Genomic DNA, 19,386 nt, shown 5'->3' with positions numbered 1-19,386 from the left:
ATCCAGTCAAACTCACCTTCACTTAAAAGCTTAAGTTAATGAGTTATGGGCCAACGTTGATATATTAACTGCTCTATACCACTTCGATTATCCGATATGGAATTTTTTTAACACAACTCACTCACACGTGTTTCCTAACACATTCCAACTTAGTTGGCTTGGCCTCAAAAGATTACTTTTGGTGGAAAACGCTGTGATTTGAATATGGAAAAGTTGCTAAATCGAAACTAAGCATTAACCACTCAGCCAATCCATTGGATGTTTTCATTATAATCTCCTCGGATTTGTTGGTGAACGACTTCTTAGAATGCCACGAATATTACCATATGAGTGAAGTTAACATGTGTAGAGGAGTTCCTCCATTTGATTAGCACTCGCAGGTAGACCAACTGAGGAATGCAATTTTTCCCAGCCGCCTATCTAGGAGTATCTTATGTGATCTTCGTAAGAAGAACGCGCCTCATTCTTCTTCACAAAGCTTTTAATGGCATGTTGGTCCGTCGAATCTGTCATAAATTGGAAGTGAACAAGAGCAGATAAACAGAGCCTGGATTGGATCTGGAGGACAAGTCGCCCCCGACAGCTACAGCTTTCTCTCTCTTGTCTCTCTGTGAAGCGCAAAGTGGTCATGGAATGTTGGTGGATGGAAGATGGGGAAGGAAATAATTTAAAAAGGCAACATATGAATGAATGAATGAAAGACAGAATCATTCGAGGCCCATGATGGTTCTCACATGGCTGCTCTTTTCACTGCAATATAAACTATACTGCTCTCTCCAGTCGCTCACTTGTCTCCCTTATCCTTGCTTTCTCAAGTTCTTCCTCTCACTTCCAATTTCCAACCCACCATTCATCATCACCCATACCATTGCATCATGCCTGCCTGGAAAATAGGGTTAGAACCGTCTAGTGGTTCTTTTCTTTTCTTTTCTTGTCTCAAGGAATTATTGATAGGGAACATTGAATACTCGATGTAGACAAAAATATAGCTAACTAACCGCACCTTTATGACCAAAAAAAAGAAACATATCTTGAATTCGTATGCAACTCAAAGTTCACGGCAAATCGGTTGCAAACTCAATTATAGGATGGGATTACAAAGTCGAGAAGGCTGGAGTTCAGTTTTCCACATTTTTCTTTGACAGAGAGCGTGCAACAAATGCCTTCACCAAGGGGGAGCCCAAAGTCTGAGCCTAAGACTACACTTATTTACGTGTGTTGTGCATAGGAGCGTACATAACAAGGTGGTATAAGTTTAAGAGTGGAGTCGAAAAACCACCGGACCCTTAGCCTGTTTTGAGAATGTGGAAGCGAGAACCAGCCTAGCCCGTTCAAGGCATCTTCCTGATACTATACTTAGGAGTTATAATGTTTCTTTAAATCTTTTGTTCAAAAATTTTCGTTGGCTAACCCAATGGGGAGAAAATTGATTAATGACATAAATTTGCATTAGAACCTATGAGTTTCAGAAAATCAAGTCAAATCACTTTTTCTTAATAAACAATGTCTTAACACAAATATCAATGGTTATTCTACCTTTGAACCGGCTGAGAACCGAACCAGCTGTTCTCCCTAAAATCGGCTTGGAGTTGGATCGATCACTGTGGTTCCCGCTTATAGGCTAGATCTTAGCCCATCTCTTGTCACGCATGCCGGTCATTATTTGATTCAATCCCATGTTACCTGCTTATTATCCTAACAGTCTGTGAACCAAGGGAGTGCTCAAGGCACAGTGTATAGGTCATGTCATATCCTTTCTTTTCTCAACGAACATCATGTCGTATACTGACAAGCGAACGAAATCTCGTTTTGTTTGTTTTGTCGTTTTCCAAATCTCAAAGTAAGCAGGCACCTCGTCGTTTGTTTAACGGTTTGAACTTTTACGGAAGGGACAACCAATTTCCAAACTTTCAAAACTAGCATGCTATTGGTGTCATTTTATATATCAAATCCTACACCCAGCCACACCACCACCACCACCACCACCACTTTCCTAAGATATCGTCTGGATTTTGTTTAGACATCCTTCAATATCGAACTCTCATTGGGAAGGAGACAGAGACAAATGGAGGCTACGATCTAATGGGGGCAATGGATAAGCTTTGAGCCCTTGTCCTCCTTACAAGCAACAAGTGGCTGAAAGGAAAAGGTTTTGAAAATTGTCACTTGCAACTCCTTTTTTAAGGTTGGTTCCATGATTTGCTCAACTCTCGCTGCTCTTCATTCTTTATTCCTGTGATTGGCACGGCATGTCTCCTCTGCTGCATCACATGCTACATATCCAATACATACCATCCATCAATCCCCCCATCGTTCTCTATCCCTTCGGAGGTCGACACGCGGGTCCGGCATGACGAGTTAGTGAAAACAATGTCGAAGGCACGTGAGGCGGGAAAGAACACATCACATGCATAGGCCATGCATGCATGCATTGGCTTACATGGTATGTCAGATGTTATCCATTAGCAAAACCATGTCAAATATACTTGAATTAATGGAATGACAGTTGAATAATTTAAAAGTTCAAGGACAATATCGCACATTAGGCTATAGTTTATGGATCACATTGAACAAATTAAAAATCCAGGGATCACATTACGCATTAGGTCAAAGTTGCTTGCCAGTTTTGACAATCTTGAATTGCGTTAAGATATTCCATTCATTCTTTGGTGGCATCTGATCCAGCTGGTCCTTGCAGTATGCCCCCTTTGTGGAAGTAGTTTATCTTATTAAAACCATATGATTGGTGCGATAAAAGGGGAAATGATGAGTACGACTAGAAGCCTTTTTCCTTTTGGGTCGGAACTTTTTCCAAGCACCCAATCCGGGCTAGATGGACCTGTTAGGGGTCTCTTTCGCAAGCCTGCAAATTCTTGGGAGATTTTCGTTCGGCGATTCGGATTGTGATTCATTTGGGCCTCCCATGTCTCTCCCTAATCCACAAGTCCTGATGTTTTCTCAATGGCCTTTGGAAGCAGCCGCAGTCTGTATCGTAGTAGCAGGAGATTTTCTTGGTCCGGACCCGGGTCCAAACGCGAGACCCGCAAAACCGATATCCGTGATGATGCTCTTGAGCTGCGTTTGGTCGTCTGGATTTCTAGTCAATATAGAACTGGGTATGATAGAATAAGAAGTCCAAGGATTTTATTATATCCTGTCTATTGTTTGATGAACTACAGATTTAAAGTCAGATAAGCAGAGGCAATGTGTGACTGAAATCGACTCTATTTTGATGAAACATCATGATGCTTTAGAAATTATTCAATGATGAGTTTTAATGAGTAAGTTATTGTTGAGATGAGGTTTGGACTATCTGAACTCGAGCACAACATCGTTGGAGCAAACTCCATAGAATCGGGGTATTGATTTGGAGTCAAATGACCCAATGACCTTGCTCGTTGTATTGTCGAGTGAGCGAACAAGTACTGAAAAATCTAATTATTCAACCTCTTTTCGCAAGTTGAAAATGTATTCATGCAGATCATCTAAGAAAACTCTTTTGAATATCGAGACCCCTTTTAAAAGGCGACAATCAACCTCAAGTTCTTCATAACATGTCGAGATCCATTTTGAATGTTGAAAATGATCAAGCGATTAAATAACAAGGGATGTGATCTTATATTACGCCAAACAACTAATTAAAGAACAACGTCTATTTTAGAAGAAGCTAGTCTTCTTATGCCAAGGAAACTAGCCAACATTAATAGGAGAGAAGCCTATTCACGATTGAGGACATATTACTTCAATGATGAGGCGAACACACTTGATGGCCACCGCACTATCGGAGAGGAGGGCCCCTCCGCCCCCTTCCTCGCTAGAGAGGTAGCCTAGTGCACGGGAGAGGCAACCCAAAGTGGAGGAGTGGAGGTGGTTGAGGGAAATACCCGGTTCTTCTCGTATCTACTTTATTGAGAAATCCTATCCTAGTCTATCACACCTCCCTTTGGATATTTTTTTCTTGGCTATATCCCCCTTTATCCCCTCTTGATCCTATCCTAAACAACTGCTAAACACGGGATATGATGATTTATATCCCGACAACCAAATACAGCCTTAAACTATTGGATCCAGGTGCACGGGAGAAATTCCTCTGGTGATAGGATAACTTTACTAGATTCCCAAAGGGAAATGCTTCCCTGATAATATTGTTAAGAACGATATAATCTCAATCGTAGATCCACACACCATCACCGCGTATTTTGCACAAAACACTATTTGATTTGGAGATCGTGTGGTCAGAAATAACTAACAGTGCTGTGAGATTGTCAACCTAGCACTCATTCACAAATTGCCAGAAAGGTTGCAAGGAAAAGATAGAAGCTTGCACAAAACACTCTTTGATTAATGTGCACATTGTAACATTTCTAGAAATGGATTTCTGCTTTAGAAGTTCTTCGGGAGTAAAAATCTGTTTAGTAATTTAACTTCTGAAACAAAAATCCGTTTGGTAAAAAATTTTACTTTTAAAAGAAATTTCTACTTCTGAAGTGAATTTTCATTTGTGAAGTTATTTTTTCCCCAATTTGAGAAGTTAAAAATAAATTGCTTCTCAAATTAAGAAGTACTTTTTGCCTCATCCTCTTTTCATTACACCCTTACCCTCTTTTTAACCACGCCCATCTTCGCTACACGTCCCCACCCGTCAACCACTCCCCGCCTCCAACCACTGCCCCACCCCCCGCCGCCTCGGCCGTCGCCGAATTGTTGTCTCCGGCCACTGGAGCAAAATATAAACAATTTTTTTAAGAAGTAAATAATATTTTTTAATAATAAAAAAATATTTTTTAAAGAAATTTAAAAAATTAAAAAATGAAGTAGAAATTTTTCGGCCGCCAACAATAATTTTTCATAGAAGTTTTTGTGTTAATAATATTTTAGAATTAGAAATTTTCAACCATTACTAAACGAATTTCTCCGATCAGAAATCAACTTATGATAAAAAAAAAATCAATTTCTAGTCGTAAGTTGATTTCTGAAATAGAAATGTTGATATGCGAGCGCTTAATAGTTCACGTACAGTCATTGCCTCCAGCACCGTACAATGCACTCACTGCACCAGAAGCTGTAGCAATTTCTAAAGTTTCCTTCTTCCTTTTAATTACAGTAAACGTATTAAACTGGTCATTAACAGAGCGATTCCATTCAGCAAAAGAATCCTATTCCAATGGCAGAGGAGCATGGCAGCGCCTTTAGCCGGCTCAAAGTACACGCCTTTACTGAAGATTTCAACTTTTTCGCATCATCTTTTATGGCTGTGTATCAGTATCAGAGCATCACGAGTCAAAGGGTGGTGCAACAATAATTGACAGGACAGTTAGCGTAAGGAGCCCAATTAACTGAGGCAAACAGGGGAAAATGGGAGCAGTGAAACAGGGTTATGCAGCTCTGAAATATACAGTTAGATTCTGCAACAGCGCACCCTCGCACAGATCTTTTCAGGACCCGAACCAGGAAAGAAAGAAAAGAGAAAAAAAAGAGAGAGAACAAAAAAGGAGAAGAAGAGTCTGATTTTTGCAGGCCTATGAGCAGATTTCAGAGCAGAATTCAATTCACTCCCGTTGGGCTCTGCCTCTGTGCAGAGAGAAGAGAATTGCATGATTCATTTTCTCTTCACAAGCAACCATAGTTGGAAGTCTTCCAGTTAGCTCGGCTTCGGCATTTGAGTGCTCGACATGGTCAAGAAACATCTTTTGCGGAGGACAGTTGAATAAGTTCATCAAAAATTTTCCTTTTTCTTTGAGGGGGTGGTTTCAATTATGAGAATATGCATGATTCACGAGGGTGTCAGAGAGGAAGGACACTAAGGTATCTTTTTCCTTTTTAAGGACACGTCGCTCCAGGAAGCCAAATAGGAATGAAGGACGACAGAAGGGGGGAGTGCCAGTTTTGATCTAGCAGCCGATTATTAAGTTTAGATAAGCTATGAATGAGCCACAGGAATCCTAGCATTTAATTCGCAATTATAGGTAAAAAGGATCCTAGAATTGCCGAGTTTTAACTCTCGCCCCCATGCCATGAGTACCGATCTTTCTTTCCGACGTTCTTGGATATTCTTCGCAGGGTCACAAGTTTTATTATTTCTGTCCTAATAAGTTTTCTCGGTCGAGTTTTGGAGAATTTTTCCTAGTGTTTTCAGGTTATGCATTTCCTTTTTTTTTTTTTGCCCGAATTCCTCTTGGGTTGAATTAGAAAGCACACAGCCATTGCGCTTTTCCTTGGTTGCACTTGCACTAGCCAGCCTCTTTCACTTTTCCTAGGAATCATTATCTTCTTTCCCGGGAAACTTTTTTCCCGAGAATCTGATTCTCGCTTTTGTTGCTGTTAGCGTGCAGTGTTCCCCTTCTAAGGGTTCTGTGACTTCTGTCACAGTCCTCTTACATTTTTACCAGAATTACTTCCCATTCAAAGCTTCATTGGCTTCGACCCAAAAAAAAAAAAGCTTCATTGGAACCTTTAGCTTCAATAATTTACCCTACTGTAATTACGTCTTTCACCCAGAAAATTTTTGTCATGTTATGCAGCTGGTCACGTGAGGAAGATTTCTTTTTCTTCCCTTGTCTGAGAGAAATAAAAAGAGGAGAAATTCTCTGACACTCGTTTCCTCCTTCATTTTTCCCATTTCCCAAATATAACGATGCCCTGTTTTTTTTTTCTTATAGACTTTCATTACCACTTTCTGCAAAATGGAAAGAAACCCAAGATTGAGAATTTGAAGAACCCTACTTTGACCCTTCCTACTGACAGCAACTTGCAGTCCAATAAGTTTTCAAAATTTTCACTCCAACCCCGTTTTTGTGGACTGGTTCGGTCCAAAGCTCTTATTTTTACGGTGTTGCAACCTCTTTCTTGGGCTCATTACACAATCTTCACTCGCACATAAGATGGGCAGAGCAACAAGGTGGCTTAAGGGCCTGTTCGGCATCAAGGAGGACAGAAACGAGCTGGACAACAACAACAACAGCAACAGCAAGATACAGTCCAGCAATTCAAGCGGGTTGTGCAACAACCCCGCAACCATCCCACCCAACATATCTGTGGCTGAGGCTGCCTGGCTGAGGTCCTCTGGTTGCACTGATGAGGCGGAGAAGGAGCAGAACAAGCGCGCCATCGCGGTGGCGGCCGCCACGGCTGCTGCCGCGGATGCAGCGGTGGTGGCTGCGCAGGCGGCAGTGGCTGTCATCAGGCTGACGAGCAGCTGGAGAGGCGCCATGTCCGTCGGCGGGCCCGAGGGGCACGCCGCAGTGAAGATCCAGACAGTTTTCAGGGGATATCTGGTGAGTTTTCGGCTTGCACATAAGAAAGTGTTTCGGAGCTAGAGAATGCGAATCATGAGAAACCCAATTGAGCCTTTTTCCCTGAAAAGTACATTTGGTGGGTAACCCGAAAGACTTCAATTTCGTTTTCCCCATCAGCTTAAATAGTTGAATATGTCGTGTGTCAATGAATTTAATGCGAAAACAGACTCCTTACTCTCCGCGAAGGGGTCGGAATTTCTCGCATTCGACGGTAAGTTCGATTCAGCAGATTGAGAAGAAACAGGAAATGAAATACAACAGCAATCTCACATGTGAAGTGCTCTGTTTTATCAATGCTAAGTTTTTAGTACCCCATAAAGACTGGATTTTTTTTTGTTTTCCTGTTTGCCGTTTTCTTGAATCTGAAATAACCAGGCAAGGAGAGCACTGAGAGCGCTGAAGGGACTGGTGAAGTTGCAGGCGCACGTGAGAGGGTACCTGGTGAGGAAGCAAGCAGCCGCGGCACTCCATAGCTTTGAAGCTCTCATGAGAGCTCAAGCCAGCGCTCGCTTGCAGAGATTATCAGCTCGCAGTGGAGGAGGAGGAGGAGACGACACTTGCAGGAACGGGTTCGGGACCCGCAAGCCCATGGTACGACCCGAAACTTTTTAACAGTCTCGTTAAATGCATACGCGACTGCGAGTGAGCTTACGCCTCCAGAGATGACGCTCAGACAGTTTTCGACTGCTAAAAAATCGTGTCTTTTCTTTGGCCGGTAACCGTTAAATTAGTTTGACTGCGAGTGTCCCTGCGAGATGACACATCATGGACGTCTTGAAATAATTCTTAAGTTTCAGACCAAAAAATAATGATGATGATAATAATAATAATTCTTAAGTTTAATTTTAGCATAAAGAATCTGTCAATTACTATTTTTTTTTTATTCTTTTTTGTTTTAACAGGAAAGATACGATGACAAGACGAGGAACGAGCACGAGCACCCACGCGCCGCCCCAACTCACAACAGGAGGCTCTCCGCGTCCATCGTCCACTCCACGACACTCCACCCCGCCACCGAGGACACCTCCAAGATCGTCGAGGTCGACAATGGGGTCACGCCCTTTTCAAGCTCGGGACAGACGTTCCCATGCCGGGCCCCGACCCGGCTCCTCCGGAGCTCCGGCTGGCTCGATGATCCCGGGCCCTCCACAACTCCGGCGAGCACGCCCCGGTCGATGAACACGCCCGCGAGGAGCGACGTCGGCGTCGGCTGCCTCTTCCGGCGGCGCGAGGGCCGCGGCCTCCTTTCGGTCCCGAACTACATGTCGGTCACGCAGTCGTCCAAGGCGAAGCTGAGGTCGCAGAGCGCTCCGAAGCAGAGGGTCGGGGGGGCGGCGGAGGCACCGAGGAAGGGGGCGTCGCTGCTGGAGGTGATGATGGAGTACGAGCGGTCGAGGAGTAGCTTCAGCGGGGCCGTCGGGGTGAGGATGCAGAGGTCGTGCTCGCAGGCGCAGGAGGCTATCGTGTTCAAGAACGCCGTCGTCGGGAAGAAGAAGATGGAGAGACCAGAGCAAGAACTCGGAGAGTGGGAGAGAAGAAGATGATGGTGAAGGTTTTGGCTTGTGGGGCGAGCGAGACGGATGGAGAGACTTGCCTTTAAACTTTTGTCTTTTCCCTGCTTTTTCTGGATCCGTTTCATGGATCATGGAAAACATCTGATGTATTGGTGACCTGGTTCTTCAAGTATCCGACTAATCCTGCTCGTGAACGAAATAAACAATCTAAATATGGTTAGGAATTGGATGTTTGAGGGGCAGAGAAAAAATCGTAACTTTATTTGCAGGAGATGTGATGCTATCCCTCCGAAAAACGCGCCTTTGCATTTGGATCTGGTCGGCTTCTACTTGCAGCGATGTAGAGTTTCTGGCTCGTTCTGTCCGGGCGAATCATAAGCTTGGCGTTACTCGTCTTTCGCGATCAAGATACAAGATCGTTCACCGCATGAATGATGTGCCATTTACACACTCCATAAGCTTTAGTTTGCGGAGCATGAGTCTGCACAATCACATTCCATTTCCACCTCAGCCGATCTACAGCAGCGGAGAGACGAGATAGAAGCCCCTTAAAAATGCCGAATCAGTCTTGTGGTTGCATCTCGAAACTCAACGAGATTTAAACAAATCCATTGGAAAAAAAATGACAGCTAAATACTACACAGATTCTCTTGAGAAGAAGACAATGATGAAGTGCAGACAAGTCTAAGTAGCCTAATAATACCATTGAGTTGAATTTGGTCCACACACAGGTTCGGTTGCGTGTACCAGGAGGGAACAAGGAACCAAAACCGTGGCCCTTTCTAGGAGGGAGCTAACTGAAGCAACAGGACTGTTCATGAGCAAACCATGTGCCAGGACTGCCATCGCTGCAATAGGCCCACTTCAATGTGGAAGCTTTCTGCATCCGTAGCGCCAGCTCCGGCGATCTTGCACTGCTGCCGAGGCTTATCCGTCTCCACATGCATAATACATTCGTAGCACAGTTTCGATGTTGACGGCGACGACTGTCTCCATTTAATTCTTTCTTCGTCGCCCCCACTTCTCTGCGCGTTTTGTGCCGCATTTGACACTGTCCTCATCACGGTTGTACTCTAGCACTCTCGTTTCGACTTTGCTTGCATGCTATACTTCCTGGTTCCCCTGTATCCTTTGATTAAGCACTTAGTATGAATTCGGCAGATCTTGTATTAAAATCACCGCATTTGACACTGTCCTGGGTTCTCTATTTATTTGAAAGATCGGGGCGAACTGCTAGAAAATTGTTCAACTCTTCGACCTAGAGTTTCTCTAGTTCGAGTAAATCGGATAACACTTGTTGAACCATAAAGGATTTTTATAGAACTCATGTAAAGGAGCATCTTTTCAGTATGTATACTGTATTTAGATGAGTTTTTGGGAATACTCCCTGATGAATTATTGATCAAATCTCTATTTTCGTTATCAGTAATTCTGCATCTGCATCATCAATATCTTGAGACGATGACCAGAAGACGCCCTCATCTCCATGATAGTAGAAAGATGACCCTCACGGCTGTGTTTTCCTCCAAGTTTTTTGCCTTAGGCAGGCTGAATCTGAAGGAAAGATGCTGAAGTACATAAACCAATTGATTGCAAAGTTCAATGTGACATCTGTGTATGGTACCATATAACTAGGTTTCCAATTTTACTTCACATTGAAAACCACTACCTCACACTTTAGGCCGAGGCAAAAATGAGCAGCTTCGGTGTGACAGAAGTGTTAACTGATGAATTGCAAATAGCGTTTTGTTTACGAGCTCAGGCATTTGAATGATAGTGATCTCACAAGTTCTTTAGATCGTATCCTCACTTACTTTTACTCATGATTTGTGCGCTGCAGTTCGACTTCGACTCATTCCCTGGTTTGAGAGTTTCTGGAACTGGAACATGTGCATGAAACTGGCCTTGCGAGTACGAAGTCGAAGTTCTTGTGCATCAAATCTTTTAACGGGCGCAGAGAGTTTGTCATGCCTTTGGCTCCGGAATAGAACCTCATCCTGACATAATCGTTATTTGATTGGAATCTTCATGGACCGGTATATGTAGCTTCATTCTTGTTAGTCGAGGGTCCCGATCTTGTGGTCTGTGATTTCTTCCATCAGGAAATCTTGTGAGCTGTTCTATGGTGATAGCTTGAACGAGGTTTATTCTAATCACCTGCTATTACAAGCTCGCAAGTTCGTACTTCGATCTCCTTCCTGACGCGGAGCTGGATATGTAAATTTTCTAGCTGACAACATTGGTAGATCATGGCCTGTAAGCGGAGCCGTCTGTGTGACCGCACTTCAACTTTGCCATATTTTGCTGGTTGTCTGATCGGTCTGACAAACCGATAGAACAATACTATGTGAAGTGAAACAACAGACTCCATGATGTGCGAATCCAAAACTGCTCTCCCGAGCCGATCCATATCGTAAGATCAACTCATTTTCGGGCATAAGAAACTTACTTTTGTGTCTTGTTGAGTTTAAGATTTTCTGGAGAGAAGCTACTTCATTGCCTCCGTCGAATCGAAATCAGACTGTTGGATCCAAAATGTTGATACATTTTCCTCTCGGGCATCACGACACCTCAGAATCAATACTTTTGTACAGCCTTTAGGTGCCTCATGTTTCATCATTTCTGGCATAAACAATCTTTTAAAACCATTTAGAAAAGGTAGATGCTTGACAGGTTTTCTTGATTCCATATCTTGGATAACGCATAATAACCCGGGAATCACCCCAAGAATCTGTTAGTTGCTGGATCACTTCGATGAACAAGCCCGGCAAGATCTCGCAATTCATGAGTTTAGGCACATTAACATTAAACTGTCATTCAACTCGCTGAGACCAGAAACCCGAAAGCTTCGCTTGAACTACAGACAAGACAGTATAATCTCTTCATAGAGCAGTCAATGAATCTGTCAACAAAAACAGAACAAACTTTACATTTTTTTTTTCCTAACACAAGTTCTAGAATTCTGTGCCTGGCAAGAGCTTTTCAACAATGAAAGGTCTTGACCACAGGGCTAGGATCCATGGCAAGACTAGCCACTGAAGCACCTCTCTTGCTCAGTGAAGAAGGAGATAAAAATGAACCCTTTGAAATCGAACTCTTCTTTGATATGGTAGGCCTTGGGCCGTATGACTTCTGGCCATGATTGTCCAATGCCCCTGCAAAGCTCTTGCACATTTTCAACCTTTTCCTGTGAGGGTTCTCTTTCTTCACAAGGTCCTCAATGCTCTGGACTCTGGCCAGGGATGTGAACGACTGGGACTTCCCTTGGTAAAACTTGGAAAGCCCTCTCCTGCAAAATGATCAACAACGAAAGGGTTTATCAACGTTGCAACACTGAATGGCCCCAGAAAAATGAGTTGCAGGGATGGTATTTACACTCCCGGAAAAAAAAGAGAAACTTTGCTTACTTGATCGGGAGGTGAGTCATGAGCTCAGATAGTTCATACAGAGGCCCATGGCCATTTGACAAAGAGGTTGATGATGAGGAGGAGGAAGAAGAAGAAGAACACAATGTTGAGGAAGATGCATCCTCTGCCAACTCTGACGATGAACACGACGACGATTCATCAGACACCAGAGAGTCTCCCATGGAGGATTCAGACTCATAACACTCGCCGCCGCCGCCGCCGCCTCTGCTCGCATCAACAAGCTTCGGATCATCATCCACGTCCCTGCAGCAGCTCTGCTTTTCTCCACCCATCTTCTCACCGCAAAGAACACACCAGACAAGAAGAAGATTACAGAGAACTGCTGAAGAAGAAGAAGAAGAAGAAGAAGAAGAAGAAGGGTCTGATCTATCTGATCTCTGCAAATCAATGGAGAAAACAAGCAAATGATTTCTGGGTCCTCTTCTGGGGGAGCAACGAACGGATATATATATATAAATGCAAATCAAGCGAGCAAATTAGGGTGCATCGGATAGCACCCGACTATTTTATTCATCGTGGCTTTATCCTGATGATTTGTCATCATCGCCTTCTTAAAGATTGAATTTTTTTTTTCCAAATTAGGTGTTTTTCCTTTTTCTTTTTCTTTTCTCGGACTACAACGGAAGAGGATAAGGACCAAGTCTCGGAGCACATCCATGTCTGAGTCACCACCATTTTTTTTTTTTTTTTGCGTGGCGGAGGGTGGGGGGGAAGATGGTGGAAACTTGGGTCGCTTTCCATGGCATCTTTTGCTTGCTTTGCCCCGCAAAGACAAGACATTTTTCATAGCATGGTTTCTGTTTTTCGATGTCTCCCATGAAATTTGTGCGCTCGGCTGGATATATTAAGTGCCAAAGAAAAATAACTCTTAATCTAACTTTAGATAATTGGGGATGTCGAGAGATTTTCATCCGCGATCTACATATCGCGCGTTCGAATTCTATCGACCGCGTGTCGACTGTCTTACGTGCACAAGGCAAAGACCTAAACTTAACAGCTTCGTGATATTTGCGTTTGTTGGAGAAATAAAATGAAAATGCCAAGCTTTCATGTGCGATCGGTTTCTTAAAAGGAGAAAAACAGATGCAAGACACTTTTGGGATACCATAACAGTCTCTAGAAAGATCTCTTAATGTTCAAAAATCAATCAAGAATAGCAATTTTTTTTCCTTTTGTAATATGTGGCTTTTAAGATGTAATCAACGGAACGCCAACGAGTCATACTTTTTCATGTTATACGACTTTCGGGATGCAAGGAAGACGACTCTTCATATAGTTTTTCAATAGATGATCCTTGATATCAATGAAAATAACTATTGGCAAGTGATATTCTTTTAAGGAGAGAGGCAATCTCTAGGCATCGCACGTTGTTAGGGTTATTACCAAGCGCCCTAGAGATTTCCACTCCAAAATGCAATCGCACCGATTTGCCAAGATCGTAATTTGTCCCCCTCGAATCGATGTTTTCGTTAGGTACGAATTCTACTGTTGTCAAAGGCCACATAGTTTTGGAGTCTTTTGGACATGGAGTTTGTGCCTTTATTTCATTTGTTTTTAAATTTGTGCCCCGACATGACCTAACTTATTAAAGTTTTCAGAGTTTCTGGATGCAATTTTCATGCCCTTCCTTTGCTTATATAAAGTTATAAACAATCGACGACGACCCATGTCCTACTCAAGAAGAAAGCGAGGAAAAGAAAGAGGCAAAACCAAATCGTGGCACTAAACGGTTGGTGGCGCGTTTGTCCCCCGAACAAAACATCGGATCGGATAAAGATTATCCTATCCGGCGTCTCAAGAAACCTTCAGATTGGAATAAGTTCGGACAAATCCGAAATGATCATACATGGCATTTGACCAGACGAAAGAATCGGACACGACGAATCTTTTCGTGCTCTTTATCTTATCCTATCCTATCCTATTCTCGCGCGCTATTCTTCTCCGGGCTAGCGAACACGTCCTGCTGGATATAATTTCGATTTGTGCCGTGTTAACATCAATCATGAGTGCACCACGTAGCCTTGATGCGAAACCCGCAATGCGGGAACGATGTCCTTTTTCTGTGGCACGATAAGCGTTTGGGTACCAGTCAAATCCGGCACGAGATAAAGTTGAAGCAATATCGATCCATATTAAATCTCAATCCCATCAAAATCGAACGGGGGTCGCTGTCGAAAAGGTTACCCGAAAGGCAAATTATAGTTGGCTAGTTAGGTAAATTCAGCATCAATAATGTCTCCCTAGGGGGAAACTAAGCCACTTGCAGTTGTGAGATTGGTGCTTTCGGACCAAAACCATTTTCTAGTCAGCATTGGAATTTATTACACGCAACCAAGAAAGCTGTACTCCTTCCGGATAAGGTGGGGGGACACCTTCTCCCCCCTCGACGAAACCACGAGATAGCCACCGATCTACCCCGCTTCGATTTTGCGGATAACGAACGACTCGAAATGCATTTTCCTGGAAACGAAGGAACGATTGGTCAAACGTCAAAGTAATTTCAATCATTTTTTTAAAATATATATATTTTCAAATCATTTATTTTTTTGCTAAACAAATGAGCTAGAAAAAATGATTAAATTCCCTTATTTATGACAAATAATTGAATCCCAAAGTCAAAACATAGAAACTACTTTTTTTTTCTTTTCTTTTTTTCCTTTTTGCCTCCGATGGCCTTAGGCAAGGGTGAGACGGGCATGGGCTCCCTCACCCAATTTGACAAGGGCGGCCCCCGCCCGAGGCCGGCGTTGAGGACCCGCCCCGAGGCCTGGGCGGGGGGAAAAAGAAAACTGAAGAAGAAGAGAAAAGAGAAAAAAAATATTTAAAAAAAAAAAACTTCAAACATTGTCCATGACAACGCTGAGCTTACCAAGTAGAACGACCGATGCGGATTAGACCGCCACGTCAACGCTTCTCGAAAAATCGGAAAGGCTAAATTAACATATTGTTAAAAAATTTAGAATTAAATTAACACAATTAAAAATTTTAAGATTAAATTGATGATCCTATAATAAATTTAGGACTAAATAAATTATAATTAAAAGGTTTAAGACTGAATTCACCGCCACACAATAAATTTAGAATTTTTTGATAATATAGTCACTTCTATCACTCCCAATTCGTTGAATAAAGCAAAGAGGTCGATGACTTCCTCCCCCCCCAAATTGGAATCAAATGTGTTTCTCATATAGATTATCTTTTGATATTGAGAAACAGCACTTCCATTTGTTTTGCAAAAAATACAATTTGGAAAATTAATTTTTTTAAAAATAATTGCTTGTATCACTTGAAAAATTATTCAATAAAAAATATTTTTGTTATCAATAACAATTTATGTCAAAATATTTTCTGAATCGTTTATTCTCCACGAAACAAATGCATCACCAAATGCATCACCCTTGATGACCATACCAACTGAATTAACTCGCCCCTGAGATGTGTGTGAATCTTGGATACGCTACATCTATGCAAACACTGTAATTGTAGATCCAGACACCATTTACAGAGAATTCTAATCGATCAACCAGCTTAAAAGAGTCTCTTGTGGAAGCAGATCCAGCCTATGCAAAACGCTTTCTGACCTCATGGCCGGTACCGCATCGCAAGTTCCTTAACAAAGAGCTACAGGAATACAATTATCGGCCATGAATGGTAGATTTATCAAAAGGGAAATGTTTTACTGGGCACAATTAAGAAAAAACGATACCATACCGAAAACTGTATGCTAACCCAAAAAGCCACCAGTAAGTCGAAATCCTAATGCAAAATCCCATAGATGGTGTTCTGGCAGGAAATACACCAATGATAATTCCAGACTTAAGAGAACAAGGGCGATTAACATATGCATGTCTTAAAACGGCGGATCTATCACAATCCGATGAAAGGTGTATGGCCTCTTTCATTGGATGTTGATCCCCATCTGATTCAACCTAGAAAAAGTAAGTTTAGGCAGATATGTCACTGCCTGGTCCTTATACCATCAACCGACACAACCCCCAGGAAGAGAATACATGAAATAACCAGTTCTATTAGATACATCAAGAAAGTAAAGCCTTTTGCAATTACATCCGATCTATTCAGATTAATACAGAGACAATCATAAGACACCATAGAAATCAACTCTCAAGCAGCAAACTTCTAGAGTGCGCATAGAACTTTCAAATTACATGAGTATTCTTATCATTGCAATTCACAATCCAAGTAGGGCAATTGCTAGATGCAAGGTCGCAATAAGCAACAGGGATTCCAACAAATAACCGAACATACCGAAGTGCCTAGAGACTCTGCTCAATTAGATAATCACCAAGCCTTTCTACAATCATGTTGCACTGGCCTGCATTCATGGGCTCATCGTATATGCCCACTATCAAGGCCTGAATGGTCTTCTTGACAGTGACTCCACCGGGACCCTGAAAGAAAAGCCGCGATGGTTTTAAAGAATATTTGACAATAGAGAACAAGAACACATGTCGAAGTGCAGTGCCAAAGGTTTCCAAACGCATCAAATGCTAAAAAGCTTGCTTTCAAGAGCACCATGCTCTGTGTGTGTGTGTGTGTGTGTGTGACTAGCCAAAGTAACAGAAAGTATTCTTCAATAAGCTGATCTATTGATTCTCCAGAGCATGCCATATTTCCCTCACCCTAATTCATAAGTCTTTGATAATGCTGCAAATCTTTACACCCTCTTAAAAGGAACATCTAATGTTTAGGGGCCCCAAATAGTTTGGGCACAGTTAAAACCTCCCAATGTTCTCCGAAAAAAGTAAAGACCACTATATAAGTTGTCTGGGTTTTTCAAGGTACATAAAAAAATGGAGGAAAAGAAATCGATATAAACTTTTTGTTAACCACGTTTGCACTTGATCAAATGCATGAGACTCTGCGGCTGTAAAACATTTTCTTGGAAAGAAACAACTCTTTCCCATTGACACCATTGCATCACGGTGACAATTTTCAAGAATACAGAGCCCTAAAAGTTGCCAGATCAGATCAACAGACGAGGAGGAACAGCAAGCCCAGTTCATCCTAATTTCGACATCAATTTGTCTTGATGCCTCAATCAGGAGAAAGGCCCCCTTGAAGAGACAAATGTAGCAACAATCAGTGTATGCAACAAACTTTAAACTTTTCAAGAGCGGTTGGCAATGGTAAATAAAGGATGGATGGGAAGTCATACCTTTTTCCCCCGAATAACAGCTCCAGGCTCACCTTGGATCACCATATGTTTCACACCCCCCAGGAAAAGCCCCGTCGGAGCAAGTGATCCAGGTTCGTCAAAATCTTTGACGATTGCAGCAATTTCCTCGGGCTTGAACTGAAAATGGGGGGAAACAGCATAAAGCCATTGAGCACAGAATCGACATTGCCCAAAGAAAGAGGAACACGGAGAAATTCAACATCAGCCACTTCTCATGGGCAAAAGCATTTTGAAAAGGAATTGAAAGTCTATACGGTGCAACTGCCCATCAAAGCCGTGCAAAATTTGCAGGCTCGCAAGTATCCAACAACAAGAAGTGCGCGAAACACTCGTACAAACCATCAAAACGCTCAAGGGAGAGAATTGAATCTAAGCAACCGAGGATTCTTCTTTCTTCTCATGAAGTCTAAAGCCACTTTGCCTAAAACACGAATCCCAAAAGTACATGCCGAAAGCGAAAGTATCACGGCAGGCCATATTAAACCCCAAGAACAATCGGCCAAACAGTCTCTTAAATCATCTATCGGAAAACCTAACAAGATCCGAAACACCATCACCGCTTCTAACAGCACCCAGATTGAACTCGAAACCACAACGAACGCAACTTACCAGCAGCCCGTGAACGAAGCTGGTTCAGATAATCAGATCTCAGGAGAATTCGACCCAATCAAATGATCTGAGCCTACCGATGCAAAAAGCAACAGCCGAATCGAGAGAATCAAGAACCCGGTGGGTGCGAAGTAGTAAAGAGGGAAGGCCAACCTGAGGGAAATTGGAGCTCTGAGCCCAGACGCTGCCGTCGTGGCCGATGATGGCGGCGGCGGTGAGGTGGTAGCCTTCGATTTCGCACATCAAGTGCTCATCCACGTACGTTTGCCACGACATCTTCTTCCTCCTGCTCGAGATTCGTGTCGTTTCAGAGGTTTTTGGGGGATTCGTCGTGCGCGCTTGACCCTGAGGGGGGATGCTTCGTAACTGAGCCGTTCGGTTCTCGTCGGTACTTAAGGGTAGGGTGGATTTAACCCCTAAATTATGGAAAAAAAAAATTAAATGTATTAATACACTCGTAATCATTTTTAATAAAGAAACAATTGAATGATTACATATAACACGAGAAAGATAGTGTCTTGATGTCGCCATTAATTGTCATTCTTGTTAAACATTTTTTCAGGATGCAAGCATTATTCAGAATTCACTCTGACCCGTATTGCGATCGGCTTTCATGCCCCGAAGCCGAGCAAACCAGCCTATTCTCGAGCGATTTTTTTTTAACCAATCCATTGCTGCACATTTTGAGAAGAACGAGCTTGGAGAGCCGGCCACCGCGATTTATTGGGTGCCGTTAGTTCTCAAAACTCATCGGTGTAAAGCTAGATGAACGAACTATTCCCACTAGCGAGTTTCGACGCCTTGGTCTCGTGTTTACGGCTGTGTGACCGTCAAAATTCATGACAATCGACTTTTTGTTCTCCCGTTTTAGCTTACACGGTGTTCGTGCGTCGATCCGTCGGCGCATGCAATAGACTTCCACGCATTCGAGAAAGGCCGTCAAGCGCTTCATCGACCAATAATCACGCGGATCACATCCGTTATAATCATGACGATACACGGTTGTGTCTATATGCATCGAGTTATGTCACGCGGGTATTGTGAAGAGTTGTTTTCATGGCGGATTGAAATCACAATTCATGGTAAATGAATGTTAAAATTGAAATATTCCACGTGGCTTTAAGGGTAGGTAGGCTTTGAAAATGTGGTCAACCCGGCAAGTCAATGCGTCTAATCCTATTAAACAGGGTTTGGTGATGAGAAGTGGAAGCTTCCTCGTCTGAAACATTTAGCGGTGTCGACAATATCACATGGGGGGGTGACCAAGATAACTTGTTGGATTCGAATGGTCCAATTAGATTGCAAAAGGAAATTTGTTTGTTTTCACATAGGGTTTGTCCAGT

General features: G+C 42.7%; 3 protein-coding genes across 3 annotated transcripts; 1 reads left to right on the top strand and 2 right to left on the bottom strand.

Annotated features, from left to right (window-relative positions):
- Nucleotides 1-6,627: 6,627 nt before the first annotated feature.
- On the top strand, nucleotides 6,628-8,947 carry LOC115740538 (protein IQ-DOMAIN 25-like). Its single transcript, XM_030674027.2, has 3 exons — nucleotides 6,628-7,274; nucleotides 7,671-7,886; nucleotides 8,198-8,947. The coding sequence occupies exons 1-3, from the start codon at nucleotides 6,882-6,884 to the stop codon at nucleotides 8,837-8,839; spliced, it is 1,251 nt and encodes a 416-aa protein (XP_030529887.2). The 5' UTR covers nucleotides 6,628-6,881; the 3' UTR covers nucleotides 8,840-8,947.
- Nucleotides 8,948-11,788: 2,841 nt separating this feature from the next.
- On the bottom strand, nucleotides 11,789-12,777 carry LOC115740652 (protein OXIDATIVE STRESS 3 LIKE 2-like). The gene is made up of 2 exons (XM_030674187.2): nucleotides 12,217-12,777; nucleotides 11,789-12,098 (listed from the first exon to the last, which is right to left on the bottom strand). The coding sequence occupies exons 1-2, from the start codon at nucleotides 12,507-12,509 to the stop codon at nucleotides 11,792-11,794; spliced, it is 600 nt and encodes a 199-aa protein (XP_030530047.1). The 5' UTR covers nucleotides 12,510-12,777; the 3' UTR covers nucleotides 11,789-11,791.
- Nucleotides 12,778-16,244: 3,467 nt separating this feature from the next.
- On the bottom strand, nucleotides 16,245-18,420 carry LOC115740734 (profilin-like). The gene is made up of 3 exons (XM_048277284.1): nucleotides 18,197-18,420; nucleotides 17,414-17,551; nucleotides 16,245-16,646 (listed from the first exon to the last, which is right to left on the bottom strand). Exons 1-3 carry the CDS (start codon nucleotides 18,317-18,319, stop codon nucleotides 16,512-16,514), a joined length of 396 nt encoding a protein of 131 aa, XP_048133241.1. The 5' UTR covers nucleotides 18,320-18,420; the 3' UTR covers nucleotides 16,245-16,511.
- Nucleotides 18,421-19,386: the final 966 nt, after the last annotated feature.

Source organism: Rhodamnia argentea, chromosome 4, assembly GCF_020921035.1.
Source record: "Rhodamnia argentea isolate NSW1041297 chromosome 4, ASM2092103v1, whole genome shotgun sequence".
Lineage (NCBI taxonomy): Eukaryota > Viridiplantae > Streptophyta > Magnoliopsida > Myrtales > Myrtaceae > Rhodamnia > Rhodamnia argentea.
The sequence above is the reverse complement of the archived record's forward strand: the minus strand, read 5'-3'. Positions and strand labels throughout refer to the sequence as shown.

Bases quoted from the DNA above. Each gene is read 5' to 3' on its own strand.
- LOC115740734 (XM_048277284.1), bottom strand. From the start codon at position 18,319: ATGTCGTGGCAAACGTACGTGGATGAGCACTTGATGTGCGAAATCGAA. The intron at 17,552-18,196 runs GTTGGCCTTCCC...CCCCATTTTCAG, and splicing joins AGAGCTCCAATTTCCCTCAG to TTCAAGCCCGAGGAAATTGC. The intron at 16,647-17,413 runs GTATGACTTCCC...CTTTTCTTTCAG, and splicing joins CTGTTATTCGGGGGAAAAAG to GGTCCCGGTGGAGTCACTGT.
- LOC115740652 (XM_030674187.2), bottom strand. From the start codon at position 12,509: ATGGGTGGAGAAAAGCAGAGCTGCTGCAGGGACGTGGATGATGATCCG. The intron at 12,099-12,216 runs GTAAGCAAAGTT...ATCATTTTGCAG, and splicing joins ATGACTCACCTCCCGATCAA to GAGAGGGCTTTCCAAGTTTT.
- LOC115740538 (XM_030674027.2), top strand. From the start codon at position 6,882: ATGGGCAGAGCAACAAGGTGGCTTAAGGGCCTGTTCGGCATCAAGGAG. The intron at 7,275-7,670 runs GTGAGTTTTCGG...TGAAATAACCAG, and splicing joins CAGTTTTCAGGGGATATCTG to GCAAGGAGAGCACTGAGAGC. The intron at 7,887-8,197 runs GTACGACCCGAA...TTGTTTTAACAG, and splicing joins TCGGGACCCGCAAGCCCATG to GAAAGATACGATGACAAGAC.